This window comes from Gambusia affinis, linkage group LG02 (assembly GCF_019740435.1).
Source record: "Gambusia affinis linkage group LG02, SWU_Gaff_1.0, whole genome shotgun sequence".
NCBI lineage: Eukaryota > Metazoa > Chordata > Actinopteri > Cyprinodontiformes > Poeciliidae > Gambusia > Gambusia affinis.
Window position 1 is genome coordinate 21,175,911 of NC_057869.1, and position 15,389 is coordinate 21,191,299.

The 15,389-nt window shown below is 37.4% G+C and overlaps 1 protein-coding gene across 4 annotated transcripts in view; it reads right to left on the bottom strand.

The window, feature by feature from the left end:
* LOC122820063 (protein diaphanous homolog 3-like) overlaps positions 1-15,389 on the bottom strand; it is a 153,748-nt gene that overhangs the window by 119,324 nt on the left and 19,035 nt on the right. For all 4 annotated transcript variants that reach the window (XM_044097247.1, XM_044097243.1, XM_044097254.1 and 1 more), the window contains 10 exons: positions 13,628-13,764; positions 13,323-13,428; positions 10,502-10,612; positions 9,907-10,025; positions 9,544-9,660; positions 5,646-5,764; positions 5,494-5,558; positions 5,044-5,148; positions 3,296-3,589; positions 1,184-1,298 (listed from right to left, as the gene is read on the bottom strand). In XM_044097247.1, the coding sequence (XP_043953182.1) occupies positions 1,184-1,298; positions 3,296-3,589; positions 5,044-5,148; positions 5,494-5,558; positions 5,646-5,764; positions 9,544-9,660; positions 9,907-10,025; positions 10,502-10,612; positions 13,323-13,428; positions 13,628-13,764 (1,288 nt within the window). The remainder of the gene's footprint in view (positions 1-1,183; positions 1,299-3,295; positions 3,590-5,043; positions 5,149-5,493; positions 5,559-5,645; positions 5,765-9,543; positions 9,661-9,906; positions 10,026-10,501; positions 10,613-13,322; positions 13,429-13,627; positions 13,765-15,389) is intronic.

A 15,389-nucleotide genomic window follows, 5' to 3' on the forward strand; every position in this document is an offset into this window, starting at 1 on the left:
TGCTACGTTTTTTACAGTCCAATTCCCATAAACGCTGTCCAATAAAACTTAAAGATAAAAGCTACGTATTAGTGAATAGGCTGCTTCAGAACACCAGCTGCAATATACAGTGCAATTGCACCACCAAACTGCAAAAAAACAAACAAAAAAACATATTTTTTTTGTTTTTCAACAAAAAAAATATGTTTTTTTGTTGAAAAATATGCTGAACATATTTTTCAACATATTTGAAAATATGTTCAACCATATTTTCAAATAGACTGATATTTATTCATAGACCCAACAGTGAAAAAAATATTAAGCAAATGAGTCAGTTTGGGTTTGAAAACATTATTACGGTTTATATATTATAATGATTACAGTGAGCGGCTATTTTGAGCTCTCTAGCGACAGACATGCAACAATGGTGGTTCAACTTTAAGTCCTCATTTCACTATGTACTGCTTATGTTATAAGCACTGAGGCAGGCAGAACACATGCAGAACAAGGCTTGAAAATGTCTCTTGTAAGGTGAATTTTTTTCCCTGTGGATATCTGTCTTTTGACCTCCCAAGAAGATACCTGTATGTCTGTTTACCATTTAGTTCAAGCTGTATTATTCAACACCTTGACAATCAGAAACTACACTGCAGCTGTGTGTTGGTGGGTTTTAGGCACCTTGAGAGCAGCAGCATAGAGTTGTGACAGGTAGATAACACCTGGATGAATAATTCAAGTTGGCATAAGCGAGCCAGGCACTGACAAGAAAGAAAACACAAGATGTGAATAAATCATCAGTGACAGGACTAATAGACCAAACACAGGGGAGGACAAAAGTGATAAAATCTCTAGCTACCTCCTGCTCTGGCTTTAATCACTCCAACAATCTCATACATGAATATTGCAGGTCTTACTAGACATACTAATGTTCAAGGATGTAACTGTGTGGTGTTTTACGAAGCAGAGAAATCTGTACTGATATTCATTTAGTAAGCTCCAGAGTATCTCCTTAACTTGAAACAGCTGCAACTTTTACGGAAAAGTTTCACTGATCCTGTGCAGATGAATAGACCAGTTACCAACAGCCATCAAAAACACATGAAAAATGCAAAGATATTCTTAGATAATGACAAATCGAGTCTTCAAAGAATACACAAGCAATGCAGTTGGAAAGTGAATTGACAAACACTTAAAAGCATCTGACCTGTTCTCTGTGAGCCAAAAGTAAGAGCAACTCTGTTGAGGAGTTCTGGTTTGGCATACTGGTCCTCATCAGCCAACACCCAGAAACAATCTTCTGACATTTCCTGTGGACGAATCTGAAAACACAAATTCACATCAGAATAAAATTCACCAGAACTCATGATGCATGATCATAATCAGAAACCAATCTCACAGAAAAGCTGTATTAAAAGGTATAATGACACAAACATAGCAAATTAAATACTAAAATAGATTTTAATCTGCCCTCAGCAAGCTTGTATTAATCAAAAGCTTGCTGTTGTAGGCTATCAGTGGTCAACTCAGAAATAAGGATCTGTTTATAAATATGCTAACAAAAACTTGAGTTCATGAAGACCCTGTTCTAAAAGTTCTAAATCAAAAAGTCTAAAATCACTTAGCAATTGATTTAAAATAATGCATTTTATTTTTTTAAAAAGGTATTATTTTAAGTGGGAATTCCCAGTATTTTTTCCTCTTTTTTTTTTTTAGAATTTCAGAAAACCTAAATAAAAACAGAGTAAAACAACACATGCTTAATGCAGCAGGAATGAATCCACTAGAAACACAAATAAGTTGGAAAGGTGCATTCACTGAGGCAGTATCAAGGACACCTGTAATTTTAAATTTGAATAATCATGCAAGCATTCCTGTAGAATGACCTCTGAACCCCAAAGTATCATTCTCCTTCACTGTGCAATTATCCAAGATTGTTGCTCTCCACAAGTTAAAAATAAAGAAAAACATTAATGCAACCAAAAGAGACAGAATCCTAGCAAAGATGGCAACATCCCGATCAACAGTGAAAACAAAGTTGCAACTGCAATCAGGACACATAGAACGCATGATAGAGCCACTTCAGCAGAGCAATCACTTGCAGAAGTAGTCACTCTTCTAAATAATGCTTTATAACTTGTGTAAATTAGGCCAAAATACAGACAGGACTTTGCAGCGGGGTTCTTAAGTGAAACCTTTTTTTCCTGAGACAGTTCACAGAATTTGAATGATAATTCACTGTTTGACAGAAGAAAAAAGACTGATTAAAGAAACTCTTTTGAAAACACTTTTGGTTGAAATCAAGATACCTTTGTCTACAGCCAAGATGAGGTTCAGTAAGAGAGGAATGAATGCTAACAGGGCAAAAAGTGCAAAGACAGAATTTATAAATGTATAAGGAAGGTGTGATGAAAGAAAATTTCTAGTTGACAAGATATATCCACAGAAGAAAGGCAAAAGGAAAAAAAAAAAAAAATAGAAAAATTTTAAGGAACTTCTTAACAGTAAACATGAGAATACAATGTGATTACAATACAATGCTATGGCCAGATGGTGTGTTGTTGTAAAGCAACAGTCTAAAACAGCAAATTACATAAAAATATTTTTAAAAATGCAATCTGGGATAAATGCAAACTTCTATAGTTAAGGGAAACTTAAAGATTATTTTGTCAGTAAGATAGAAACACTTGAATTATACTTTATTACAGTTATGAAAAACTTTATTGCTTTAGTGAGCAATAAAGTTCACTTTTAGTGAGCTGTGCTTTTGTTTATGGTAGTTTGAAAGCTTACTGAAAAACTTTCAAAAGATCTTTGTCCCAAACTCAGCCATATGTTGAGGTCTCCAATATTTAGATCACGTTACTTGAGTCTCTTACCTTTCAATAAGACTGACTTGAAATTTTGAGCAGATGTTTTAGTTTGCTGAACACCTGCAGTGGTGCAAATGTGAGTGTAAATTATTTATTGATATACAAACCAACACCACTTGTGGTATCAACTAATATTGCTCATAAGAGGAAGAACATCTGCAGACCAAGAAGGCTGCTGTGACAAAACCATCTGATCATCTGTTATTTTCAGTAATGACTGGCTTGGCACGGAAGAAAAAAGGATGTTTCTTTTCTGGAAAACATCTGTACTTTTTGGACGCTGCCAAAAACGGAATGAACTAAGTAGAAGATAACAGTAAGTCGCTTTTAATAATGTGTGGCCTGAATTTTTTGTTTTGTCTTCAAAAGTTTTTGTACACCAAAGTCCAGCAGGGTGTGTAAGGATAAAGTTGGGACAATATTTAGGACATTATGCAAATTCTAACCTTCGACCAGTTGAGGCGCTTCATTGAACTCTCGGGCTTGAATTCCTTCTTTGGCCTGAGGCCAAAAGGCAGCGTGTGGTGGGTTGGGGAACCGAAACCACCTGCAAAGGCTGAAGGAGGTGGAGGCGGGACTCCAAACGGAGGAGGAGGTGGAGGAGGAGGTGGTGGTGGAGGCGGTGGGGGACACGGCACTCCCGATTCAGATCCAGAGCTTGGAGGTACAGTTGCGAATGCAGGAGATGGTGATGATGTTCCAGCCTTAGCGGATGTCAGACTGGCAGGCACTGATCCAAACTGGGCACAAAATCAACAAAAATGTTAAAACATTCATATATGGAAAGAAATATAAACAGAAAATCTTTTTTCAGTGAAATCAAAAGTCTGCTGTTCCAAGTTCAAAATCAAAATCTTCAAAAACTTAACGGGTGTGTCATGTTTTTGTATCTAATCATTGATAGAGGTCAAAGTTGCATATTGCAAGTTTGGGTGTTTATGAAAGCAAACACTGCGTTTCTAATTTTCTTCTGGAATAAAATCTTTAGATATTTATTCATTTATTGCCTTAAAATGTGCAGTCTACATATGTCAAGAAAAGAAAAAAGTCAAAAGCATACTCTCCCTACACTCCAGTATGTCGAACAAGGATAAAATTTTGCTGAATTTCACATTTTTGTTTTTTTTTTCTTTACAGCGTGTTAAACACTGCAATCAACAGGGAATTCATGTCACTCAAAATAAAATGAGAGGGGGGAAATGAAAGCAGACAAGCTACAGAATATGTCGAGTGTGGAGAGCACATTCTGATTTGCTGTCTCATAACCACTATTCTCATAACCACTGTGGCAGAGGTGGGTTATGTTAAGCAAAATCCTATTAAACAGTCCTGATTCTGTTCGGAATATAACTACAATGTTTTTTATTTCCCTAAAGTAAAAATTCTAATGTTATTACAGCGCCTACAAGCTTTATAAATTGTATTGCAGAGAGCAAATGGCTTATTGATCCGTGTACTGTGCCATTTTTATATTAAAGATGCACTCTAAAGGTCAACGTAGGGCCCTCTCTGCCAACGCCTCTACAGAAAAAGAAAAGCTTTTCGTTCTAGAGTGTTGGGGGAGGTTAAGATGAGGACGGACACAGTCAAAGGAACAAAGTGTGCATGTGTGTGTGTGCAACCACTGAGTAAACATACCATCACCATCTAAACCAAGGTACTATTTGAGTATTCACTCAGTGTTTGCGCTCTCAAATTGAAAAATTATCAAGGAAAAAAGGGAAGTTCTCTTCCGCTCTCTGAGTGTGTAGTTATCTTGCAGTGCCATGGTGTGGGAGTAACTCTCTGGAGTAATTGGGAGGGGTAGGGGTAGGTGGTTGAGGCTGAAGGGGTTGTCAGAATAAATTGCTTTTAGAACAATTTCCTCTTATGGGATAGAGATCGGAGAATTAGAAATGGCCAACATGGAGGACCGGTCAGTGTTCTCATTAGACTTAGTGTCAGCTAGCCAGTAGAGCAGCCTCCATGTCAAACCAAACTGCAGGCTCCAGTGGACAAACCCCAAACCCCCACCACCATCCCCATAGCACAGCCCAAAAATAACAAGGACATCTCGTAATGAAAAGAAAGTTGAATTGTAACTCTTATCTAAAATTACAAGGTTTGAACTGGAATTACAACTAGTATCCTCAAACATTTTACATCCTGCAATGACAAAGACACTGATATGCAACACTCTGTCCACTCTGTATACCTGGGACCTGAAGGTCTGCAACTCTGCTTGGAGTTCAGCAATTTGTTCTTCACACTTAGCCAGCTGAGCTTGTGCCTCTTGTCTGCTGAGAAACTCTTCATCGAACTAAAATGAAGTACACAGATCAACGGTTAAAAACCTTTAAAACAGAATTAATGCAACAAACCAATCAGATTATCAAGGCTTTAAAAAAGACAATTCTCTAAAGTACTTCAACTTTTTACTAAAGATTTACCAAATGACATTATGATTAACCATTATTTAACAAATGCATGTAGTGGTAAAAATTCCCATCACAAATATGTAAGTAAAAACACAAGGTCTTTAAGTATCAGTCACGATATATGTATGAGATGCACACAGCTGAAACTCAAACTTTAAGCATATTTACTACTAAAAACCAATTTCAAGTTGATAGTTTGCTACGTTATATTTTTTTGTTATACTTGCCTTCTGTGCCAGTTCTAAGGCTCGTTGTTCATACTCATCAACACGAGCTTTGTCCACACACACCTCTTCAAAGAAAGTAATAGTTCAATTCAGTCAAACTTCTTTACAGAAAAGTTTCCATGGTGATGAACTGCCAAAGGTGTTAAACTTGCCCAAAAGGTGGCTGAAGTCCACATCTAGGCGCTTGCGGTAACTGAAGTCGGGGTCAGTGCCACTGCGATGCAGCACAATTTGAGAAATGCATTCATCAATGATCTTAAAGTATTGGGGTCTGAAAGTCAAGTTGAGAAAGAAAGTCAAGGGAGATTAAAAAAAATAAAGCACAATGAACTTAAGTAAAGGTTGGATCAGTTGGTAAAACTGTGAAGTCCAATACCACTGATAGCCACATGGTATTAGCTTAAAAACACATTTCAAGAAATACTACTTTTTTATTATAAAGCTTCAGAAAGATTTTATTTTGCTTTTTCTGTTGTTGTTGGCTGATGATCACACTAACATTTCTCATAAAGAAGTGTATAGTATCTCTCTCTCTCTCTATAACTACAATGTTTATTTATTTATATATATATATATATATATATATATATATATATATATATATATATATATATATACACACACACACACGCAGGCACGCCCACACACAAAAATCACCATAATATAACATGTATTTTAATAAAAATGAAACCTGGGAAATACATGATAACCCATTAGAAACTACGGTGCACAAAAATCATATCAAATGACCCTCACAAATAACCAAGGCCAAGCATTAATTTGCATTAGGAAATATTTTATTAAACCGCAGCTGACATGCAGCCCAGGGGGAGAAGGAGCAAATTCAAGTGGGTGAGAAACTGTTTGATCTGCTTATTATCTTACAACAATACCACAGAGAGTCCTAATCTCCTCTACACCAAATCATTAATAAACATTGAGATACTTATAAATAGTGAGCAGCATGAGATATTGGTTTTAACCCATTTCTAAAACAAAACTAAGACTGGAGATAAAACTGAAGAACTGAAGAGTGTGATCCACTACATCAAGGGAATTCAGCCTGAATGCAAAAAAATAATAATAATCCCACTTTATTCATAGTACTACTTGCGGTCTTTTATTTAATGACTTTAGTTTCTAAGGTGAGCAAGATCATTCAATATTGCAAGAAACAGTATTTTAAATTATTCTATTTAGATGTTTTTATGTCTAGGTTATAATAAAAAAAACTTAAATCTGGTTGAACAGGTTATGCCAGGCTATGAATGGCATAAAATCGTATATCTTCACAATCATAAAATTGTAAAGATATAAGATAAAATAAAATGCTGTGATCCAGGCTTCTCAATCTTTTGACTCCCCTGATAAGTCATTTGTATGTCATCTCCACCTGAAATGTCAGCCTCGCCGCTGAAAAAAACAGCTCACTGGATGCCACAGCAACACCAAAAAACAGCTAATATGTGTCATGGGCAGGACTAGCACTACTGTCCTCTTCTGTTGTTGACATTATTCCCAGTATTACACCACAACACAAATTCTCAATTTTAAACAGACTTTCAGCCTATCCATCCATCCATCCATTTTCTGTTCACCCTTGTCCCTAATGGGGCCGGGAGGGTTGCTGGTGTCGATCTCCAGCTGCGTCACGGGCGAGAGGCGGTGTTCACCCTGGACAGGTCGACAGTCTGTTGCAGGGCAACACAGAGACAGACAGGACACACAATCATGCACACACACACACACTCACCCCTAGGGAGAATTTAGAGAGACCAATTAACCTGACAGTCATGTTTTTGGACTGTGGGAGGAAGCTGGAGAACCCGGAGATAACCTACGCATGCACAGGGAGAACATGCAAACTCCATGCAGAAAGACCCCGGGCCGGGAATCAAACCCAGGATTCTTGCTGCAAGCCAACAGCTCTACCAACTGCAAGCACAGTCCAAGCAAATTAGACTTTGTGGTTTTACTTTGCTTTACCAATCCTAAGACCTTAGATTAACTAATATATTCAAGAACCTAAGCATCTGGGGCTACAGGTAATATAGACCTCTACAGAGGTCTCATTTACTGGAGACCTCTGTAGAGGTTTTGGTCTACAGAACTCTCTCTTGGTCTGTTGCAACAGAACTCTTGCAACAGACCAAGAGTTCTGTTGGTCATTAAATATAGCTTTTAGAAAAGTTAAATTTTCTAAAAGCTAACATTCCTTGTTGTGTCCCATGTATGTTCAATTACTTTCTTACACTTGTGCAAAAAACAGTTGCTGAATTGGATTCTATTCTCTGTATGGTCCACAAAAAAAATCTAACAACACGATTGGCTTCCTAAAATTGAGATCAAATTAAATAATTTGTATGATGTTTTATGCCAGGCTGCACAGTGGCGCAGTCGGTAGAGCTGTTGCCTTGCAGCAAGAAGGTCCTGGGTTCGATTCCCGGCCCGGGGTCTTTCTGCATGGAGTTTGCATGTTCTCCTTGTGCATGCGTGGGTTCTCTCCGGGTTCTCCGGCTTCCTCCCACAGTCCAAAAACATGACTGTCAGGTTAATTGGTCCCTCTAAATTCTCCCTAGGTGTGAGTGTGTGTGTGAATGGTTGTGTGTCCTGTTTGTCTCTGTGTTGCCCTGCGACAGACTGGCGACCTGTCCAGGGTGAACCCCGCCTCCCGCCCGGAACGTAGCTGGAGATTGGCACCAGCAACCCTCCCGACCCCATTAGGGACGAAGGGTGAACAGAAAATGGATGGATGGATGGATTATGCATAAACCCAGTTAGTACATTGCTAATTACGTCTTTCATAGAATGCTTTGTTGAAACTACACAGCTAAGTAAGTCTCAGAGTAAAGCATGCTATAATGTTATGCAATGACATTACAGCAAGTTAATATGATGTCCCGATGAACAGCAAAAGAGAGAATTAAAACATGAGGAAAAAGGTAATTGTAGAAAAAAGTTTAAGACCTTTCCAAACAAAAGAAAAATGATAGTATTGTAAAAATCTAATTAGTTTTCCAAGATACATAATGTCTAGTTCTCAGAGCAAGAACAATAAAAGGTATTTAGTATAAATTAGAGTTTCACACCACATCAGATCCCTTTGTCAATGATAGCTGATACCAGACAAGAGAAGAATGCAAAAAAGGTGAGTTAATATGAGCTCATTTTAAATCAGCATTCAAAAGATTGGAAAAGCATGTTTTGATAATTTTGTGAAACTAAGGTAAAATCAGTGACTGTAAATGGATACTTTCATGTTGACCATGTGGATTAGTTAGCAATGTAAATTTTATTGGATGGCTGTAATTACTTATTTGTTCAGCAATTTTATCAAAATTGTCCAGCCTAGCTGGGAAAAGTGTCTAAACTGCTCAATTATTTACCAGCTGCAACAAAGTACTGTGAGAGGCATGAATATATATGCTCTCTGTACTTTGCTTGGGTTTTAGCTGAAGAAATTAATCCCGACAGAGCAAAGGACGACAAATGTGTAATTTCTGGGTGGGGAAAATGGCAGGTAATACATTTTATACCTCTGAGAACAAAAGCTCCACCTTTCGATCAGCCTCAGGTTCAAGACAATCCCAGCTGTGAATGGACCAACATAAAATAAGCCTTTGAAAATTTCCTCTAATAAGAGCTGAGGAATGCTCCAGAGCCCTTGCTGCTGTAGATGGCTTGGAGATGAAATAGAAAGCGTTCTCTTTGTTAGCCAAAGTCATCGAGAGAGCTGAAGACAGAGGGAGCTGGACCCCCACAAAACCAGACCTTTTAACCAGGATGCATTATTAACAGTGCTCAAATCTACTCAAATCATTGCTTTCATTTGATGCTGGATAGAATGAGAAGAAAATGCTCCAAATCTATGTTAGCCTTCATAACAATCAAATACATAAAATTTCTTATTGTACTGAAAAGTTAGGATTTTCACAGAAAATGTATTTTTGAAGAACTAAAACATAATGATATGAGAAAGTTGAGACACTGATAAAAAATATATACATAGAATTCAGACTAAATGTTGTCTGTGGTTGACGTTGTTTTTACCTGATCAAGTGATCGTTGCGTATGAGCATCAGGTGCTGCAGGATGGAGAGGAAATAGGGCTCTGCACTGCTGTCCTTCACCATGCTCAACACAATACTGAATACATCTCCCGCATCAGTACAAAGAGTCAAGGATTCGTAGATTAATGAAAATACTGCATATTCACATGAAAAAACTGGAGAAGCAGATGAAATAAGAAAGAATAAGAAAATCCTGGATTTGTGTTTTGGCTCAACAAATTTTATCACTTCCTTGGTATAGGTTGGCCATGAGAAGGTCAGCATGGCATTCATCAAATTAACTCAAGCAGACATCAAATTAAATATGAGTTGCGTGTTTTTTGTTCAGTTTCAACAAGGATATTCTATTTCACTCCTGATGTCTTCCAATCTATGAGAGAATTCCATCATGTCCTCTTCCTTATGCTCCTCAAAAACCTTCAGCTGAATGTCCAGAGCCTCATTCCTGATGGTCATTAGTTGCTAAAGAATAAATAAATAAAACAGATGAAAATGGAAAAAATTTGAATATGAAATAAACTTGATAAAAAAAAAAAAAGAAGAATTTTAGTAATTATATTAAAAGCAAAAATGTAGGCTCTATAAAGACAATGAGCACCATTGTTCAAACTAGTATGGAAGTTTGGAGTCTAACTTTTCACCTTAATTCATTTTCTTCCATGGAAGCAGCAGAATATTTGTTTACAAGAGATAAACATGTTAGGTAGATTCCATAAAGCCAGCAGAAAGATTATTAGCTGAGACACTAGACACTTTATTGGTTTCTGACCGCTGCACATACTGAGGACGTGCAAACTCTCCTCGATGTTTAATAAATTATTTGCTGGAGCAAATCAACAATATTTCACTGAAGTGGACAACTCATTTAAATATTAATACAAGGTGAGAGTTTATAGTGTCTGTAAGTGTGTGCGTGTTCTGGGTCATGTTTTACTTACCGGCAATATTTCTTTGAGGCCACAACGCATAAACTCATTTCTAATATGAAGCCTGAAGTCCAGCTCATCAGGAGATGTTACTAGGGCATTGATGAGCTGCATGCATGCCACCTGCAACAAACAACAAGGGTACAAAGACAGAAAGAGAGTGAAAAGTGGGAGAGAGAACCAAAGAATGAGATGACGAATTTCTTCTGCGAGCAGTTGATGAAAAGCACGCTGGCATGCATTTGAAATCAGCCATGTCCCTTGGAAGCAGAAGACCATAACTAATGCATGTCTATTTTTTCCAGTCACCCACTGGGGTGGTGGTTTTAATATTAATGTAACAACTGTAGACCCATAGACGGAAATTGACTAGCAGTCAATATAAGGGCAAATGGGCTATTTAGGACAGAATTTCTGAATGCCCTCTGAGTTTGGTTTACTAAACAGTGACTGCTACACCAGCTGGCAAGCAAAACATAAACAGAAAAATCAATTATTGACCACAAGAAGAAATTCACTCATGTGTGAAAAGAGGGTATGGCATTACCATACATTGAGGGGGCTTAAGGATCAGTGTCAGCTTGATTGTTACTTACCGGTAGTTTTCAGGGCATTTATCTTAAGAGAGTAAGAAGAGTTTAATATTGTGCTAAAAGTAAGATTACAAAACAACTGTCTTATCTAACATAGCTTTGGAAGTATTGATTCCATGAGAGGTGTTTTATATTATTCCCCATGATAGTTCAGATACAACTGGACCCCAAAAAGCCTATATAATTCAGTGTTATCCAGGTGTAGAGGAATAGCCCTCCAGATACAGAGCTATAGATATTTTATAAGGGGTTTAATATGAGTGAGTATAAGTGAAAGGCCCATAAAGAAAATGTGTGAGAAGCTTTCTAATGTTTGACTAGGTTGCAATGTGCAAACCCTTCCAGTTATTAGCAACATGGCAAATATGTCCAAAAATCCTTAAAAACATATCGAACGTTTACAGCAGTAGCAGTCTTGCACTGAAAACAATGGATCGAAATAATTTCCACACATCACTGTAGGGGAACTGTGGAAACAAGTTGCATCTTTGGGTCACCAATTAATTATAAGTATTATAGGACATGTACAAACTTGCTGTTTGAGAGGTATACTGGAAATAATTATTTTGTGTCTTACCACACAGATGCAAGTATGTAGAGTTTTCTTGACTACTGCTGGAAATTTAACTCGAACTGTACTTAGTTAGCCTGATAAAAATCAGCACCCAGACCTATGCTTTGCTTCGTACAGCGGGTCTTGACTTTGGCTATTGAAAAACGATTGCCTGTTGGAGGTGTGGATTCTATTGAAAATTTAAACGATTGGATCTGATCTTACGCAATTGAGAACGTTTGGCCATACGCATGTAATGCGCCAGCTCGATAACCTTACCGGAAATTATGTGTGCTGTAAACATCCCCGTAAGTAGTAGGAGACACTGCATCTTTACCTCCAACAAAATGTCTTTGACATTCTTCTGAGACTTTCTTCTAAGACTTACAAGAAGACACTGAAGAGGCAACCTAGAACTCTGGAGATGCCTCGTTTCCACTGAGCAGTACGACTCAGGTTGGTGCTGAATGCTATTTTGTCTATTTCCATTGTAAAAGCAGATCATAAAACCTACCCGTACCACAACAATACTTTTAGTACTGACTTTATAGTTCAAGTTGGTAATTTCATTGTAATTTATCTTTCACTTTAATGAGCTGGTTGTATGCAGTTTAAACTTGTATCTAAGAAGCCATCATTTAACAATAATACAAGTTTTCCAAAGAAAACAAGCCCCTGTATGTTTTTGTGTTTATGCATGTATTCAGTTCCCCTAAGTCACATCGCTAAGCTACTGATTAAAAATTCAGACATCATATTTACCAAATGTGTCTCCACATTGTTGTTACAAACCACTGCTGTCCTACTTAGACCAACTCATAATCAATATTTAAAGTGTCTATATCAGGAGGGAGATGGTAGGTTGTTCTGCATAAATCAGAAAAATATCTTGTGCAGTTTACTTTGTCAATTTCTGCCTTTATAGATTTATTGTCTGGTTTACGTTTGAAAAGGTAAATCAAATTTGGACTCTAACTATATTTTAATCATCTGGTATCTATCTGAGCGTCAGTCCAGAGAATGTATGTGCAAAGGGAGCAGATGGAAAGGAAAGTGCTTCACACTGATCTGGACTCTTTATGACGTACTTGCTGACTGGATGTAATTTGTGGCGATGATGTGAAGTTTCAACAAACATTGAGGACATACTATTTATGATTACAGTGATGATAATAACAGACTGACAAATAACAAACATCATAGATGAATTTGTGGGCAGGCTTCTAATTTCCGTCCCATCTGTGCCTAAACTGCTGATTAAATTGGTCATTTATGCTCAATAGAAACATCTGGTCCTGAATATCTATGTGCAAAGAATTTGTTTTAAGCATTGTGATGTTGCAAGGGTAAATTGAGAAATTCTTTTATCATTCCTGCTCTACATCTCAAGTTTTATGAGCAAGTCTTTGACAAAAACAACAACAACTAAATTTAATTGCTATTTAGCAATATTGCCAATCATACAATATTTGTGGAGGTCAAAATGAATCAACTTATATTGTCAAATCTAAGAGACTTCTTTATGCAGTGACTGTTTGAATGCCTCCTGGTCTGTTTAACCCTTCTGTGGTCTTAAGAGACAGGGTCATTTAGATCTACAAGTCTTGTTCAGCAGTCGTTTATATCTGTGAATTACAATGTAATTCACTTAGTTTGGACCATAAAAACAAAAGAACACTGAACTCACTTGTAGCTGAATGGAGCGATCTCGTAGTCCCTGCACAATTGGACTGAATCGCTCAATGGCTCGCCACTCCCCTGCTGTCGTGATGGCCTCAAGAACCTTCTCCAACCTGTGCAAGAGCATGGGATTTATTTGAGATAAATTACTTTTAATGTATTTTGACCACAAACAAGATAATAACTATAAACTAGTTCATTAATTTAGGAACAACATAAGCAAAAGGACAGTTGTATTAAGAAATAAGTGCTATGTCTTCGGAAAACAAAAAAAAGTTAGTCTGGTCGATGAATAAAATAAAACCAACATACGTGTTCTCCTCGCCAACAATGCAGATGGCTGAAAGCAGCTTTACAACGTCAGTCATCATAGCAGACTGGCTGGGGTCGATGGCTCTTGCTAGTAAGGCAAGGCTTTTCTCCTCCCCCAGAATTCGATCCAAGCCATACTGCAACAAAAACAGTAGATTACTCAGGCATAATGCAATCTGGCTAGGAGGCAAAAAGAATAATGTGCCATCTCAAAGATAAAAATTTTAAAATAAGGTTGTAACATTATTCCATGCTTTCCATGGAGCCATTTTTTTTCCCCCGCATGACAAAACATGTGACAGACGAAATGTCATATTTGAAGAGAACAGTCATTCTAGCCGTCTGTAATGTTTTATCAAGAATGTGAGTGCTGATTAAAGGTTTGGCTCAATGCAGTAATTATGAAAATGAAATGCCAGAAGAAAATGTTGTTTAACTGAAAAATCATTATTTGTAATAATTCCTGTTGCACCATTGTGCTTTTCTAAGTTATTTAGACCTTACTAGAAAATCTACTTTTTATTTCAAAGCTTGAAGTATCCCTGTTCTGTATGCTCAGGTAGTCAGTTGACCTGCCGTTGGTCAGGTTGACCTGGACCTGATCAACTGCAGCAACCCCAGATCATGATTGTATAGTGAGTACTAGGCATCACTGAAGGGAGAGGCATCACTGGTGCACTCTTCATTCTGAAAGAGGGTAAATCTGGACTAATAAGATCACATGCTCTTCAATGACAGCTCCACAGTCCAATTTTTCTACTACTTTGCAAGTTAAAGCCTTTTTCTCCTGCTAGCCTCACTTATTAATGTTTCTTTTTTTTTTTTTTTTAAAGGCTACACAACTGTTAAGTCCCAGTTCCTTGATTTTCTTTTGCATTCTTTGTCTGAAAATGCCTTTAATGTTTGCATTATGCATAGCTTTGAGTTATTCTGTTATTTTTCTCAATTTGATTTTAGCAAATGTTTAAGTGTTTGTCTATCATGGTTATTCATGATTTTTTTTTCCCTTGAAGACATTGGTTCCCCACCTTCCTTTCAGTTTTTAATAATAACTTGGACAGTTCCTAACCCATGTTTTAGTAATATCTCCAATCTCCTCAGATGTCCCCTCTGCTTGTTTGATGCCAATGAGCTGACTCTTCCAAAACAGACTAAAATCTTTTAGGCAACCACATGTTGCGTGTCTGTCAACATGCTTGATTAAGAAATGAGAGGCTACTCATCGCATCAGTTGGGGTTAAATAACTTGTTGCCATAAAGATAACCACCTATGTAGTAATTTTCCAATAAAAGGCTTGTACCCATTTATTTTGTTACATCCAGCTGGGAACCTTTTTGGTCAGGTAGTGTATTAGTGCAATAAGCTGTACATGAGTCTTGTAAATTTCGAAGAAAAGTAAATGACAAAAAAAAAAATGGCACAAAAAAGAAACAGATTTTGCAGTCATCCTGTTACGACCCGGCTCGACTGGTCGCAACGAAAACTGGGAGGACACGGAAACAGGCCTCCCACTTAGAGGACCTTAATTGATAGTGATAATTGACAGTGACATCGCACAAATGCACACCGGACCGCACAGCAGGGCCGTCACACATCCTAATCTGTCATTTTGCTAATAGGTTGCTGCAAGTCAACGTATCATGTGTAAACCACAACTTATTAACGTAGTCCTTTAATCCAAGAACTGTCTGCCATTCTTGACTTTCAAGACCCAAAATGGATTGTAAAACTGAACTATCCCTCTGTTGCTCTGAAATAGCA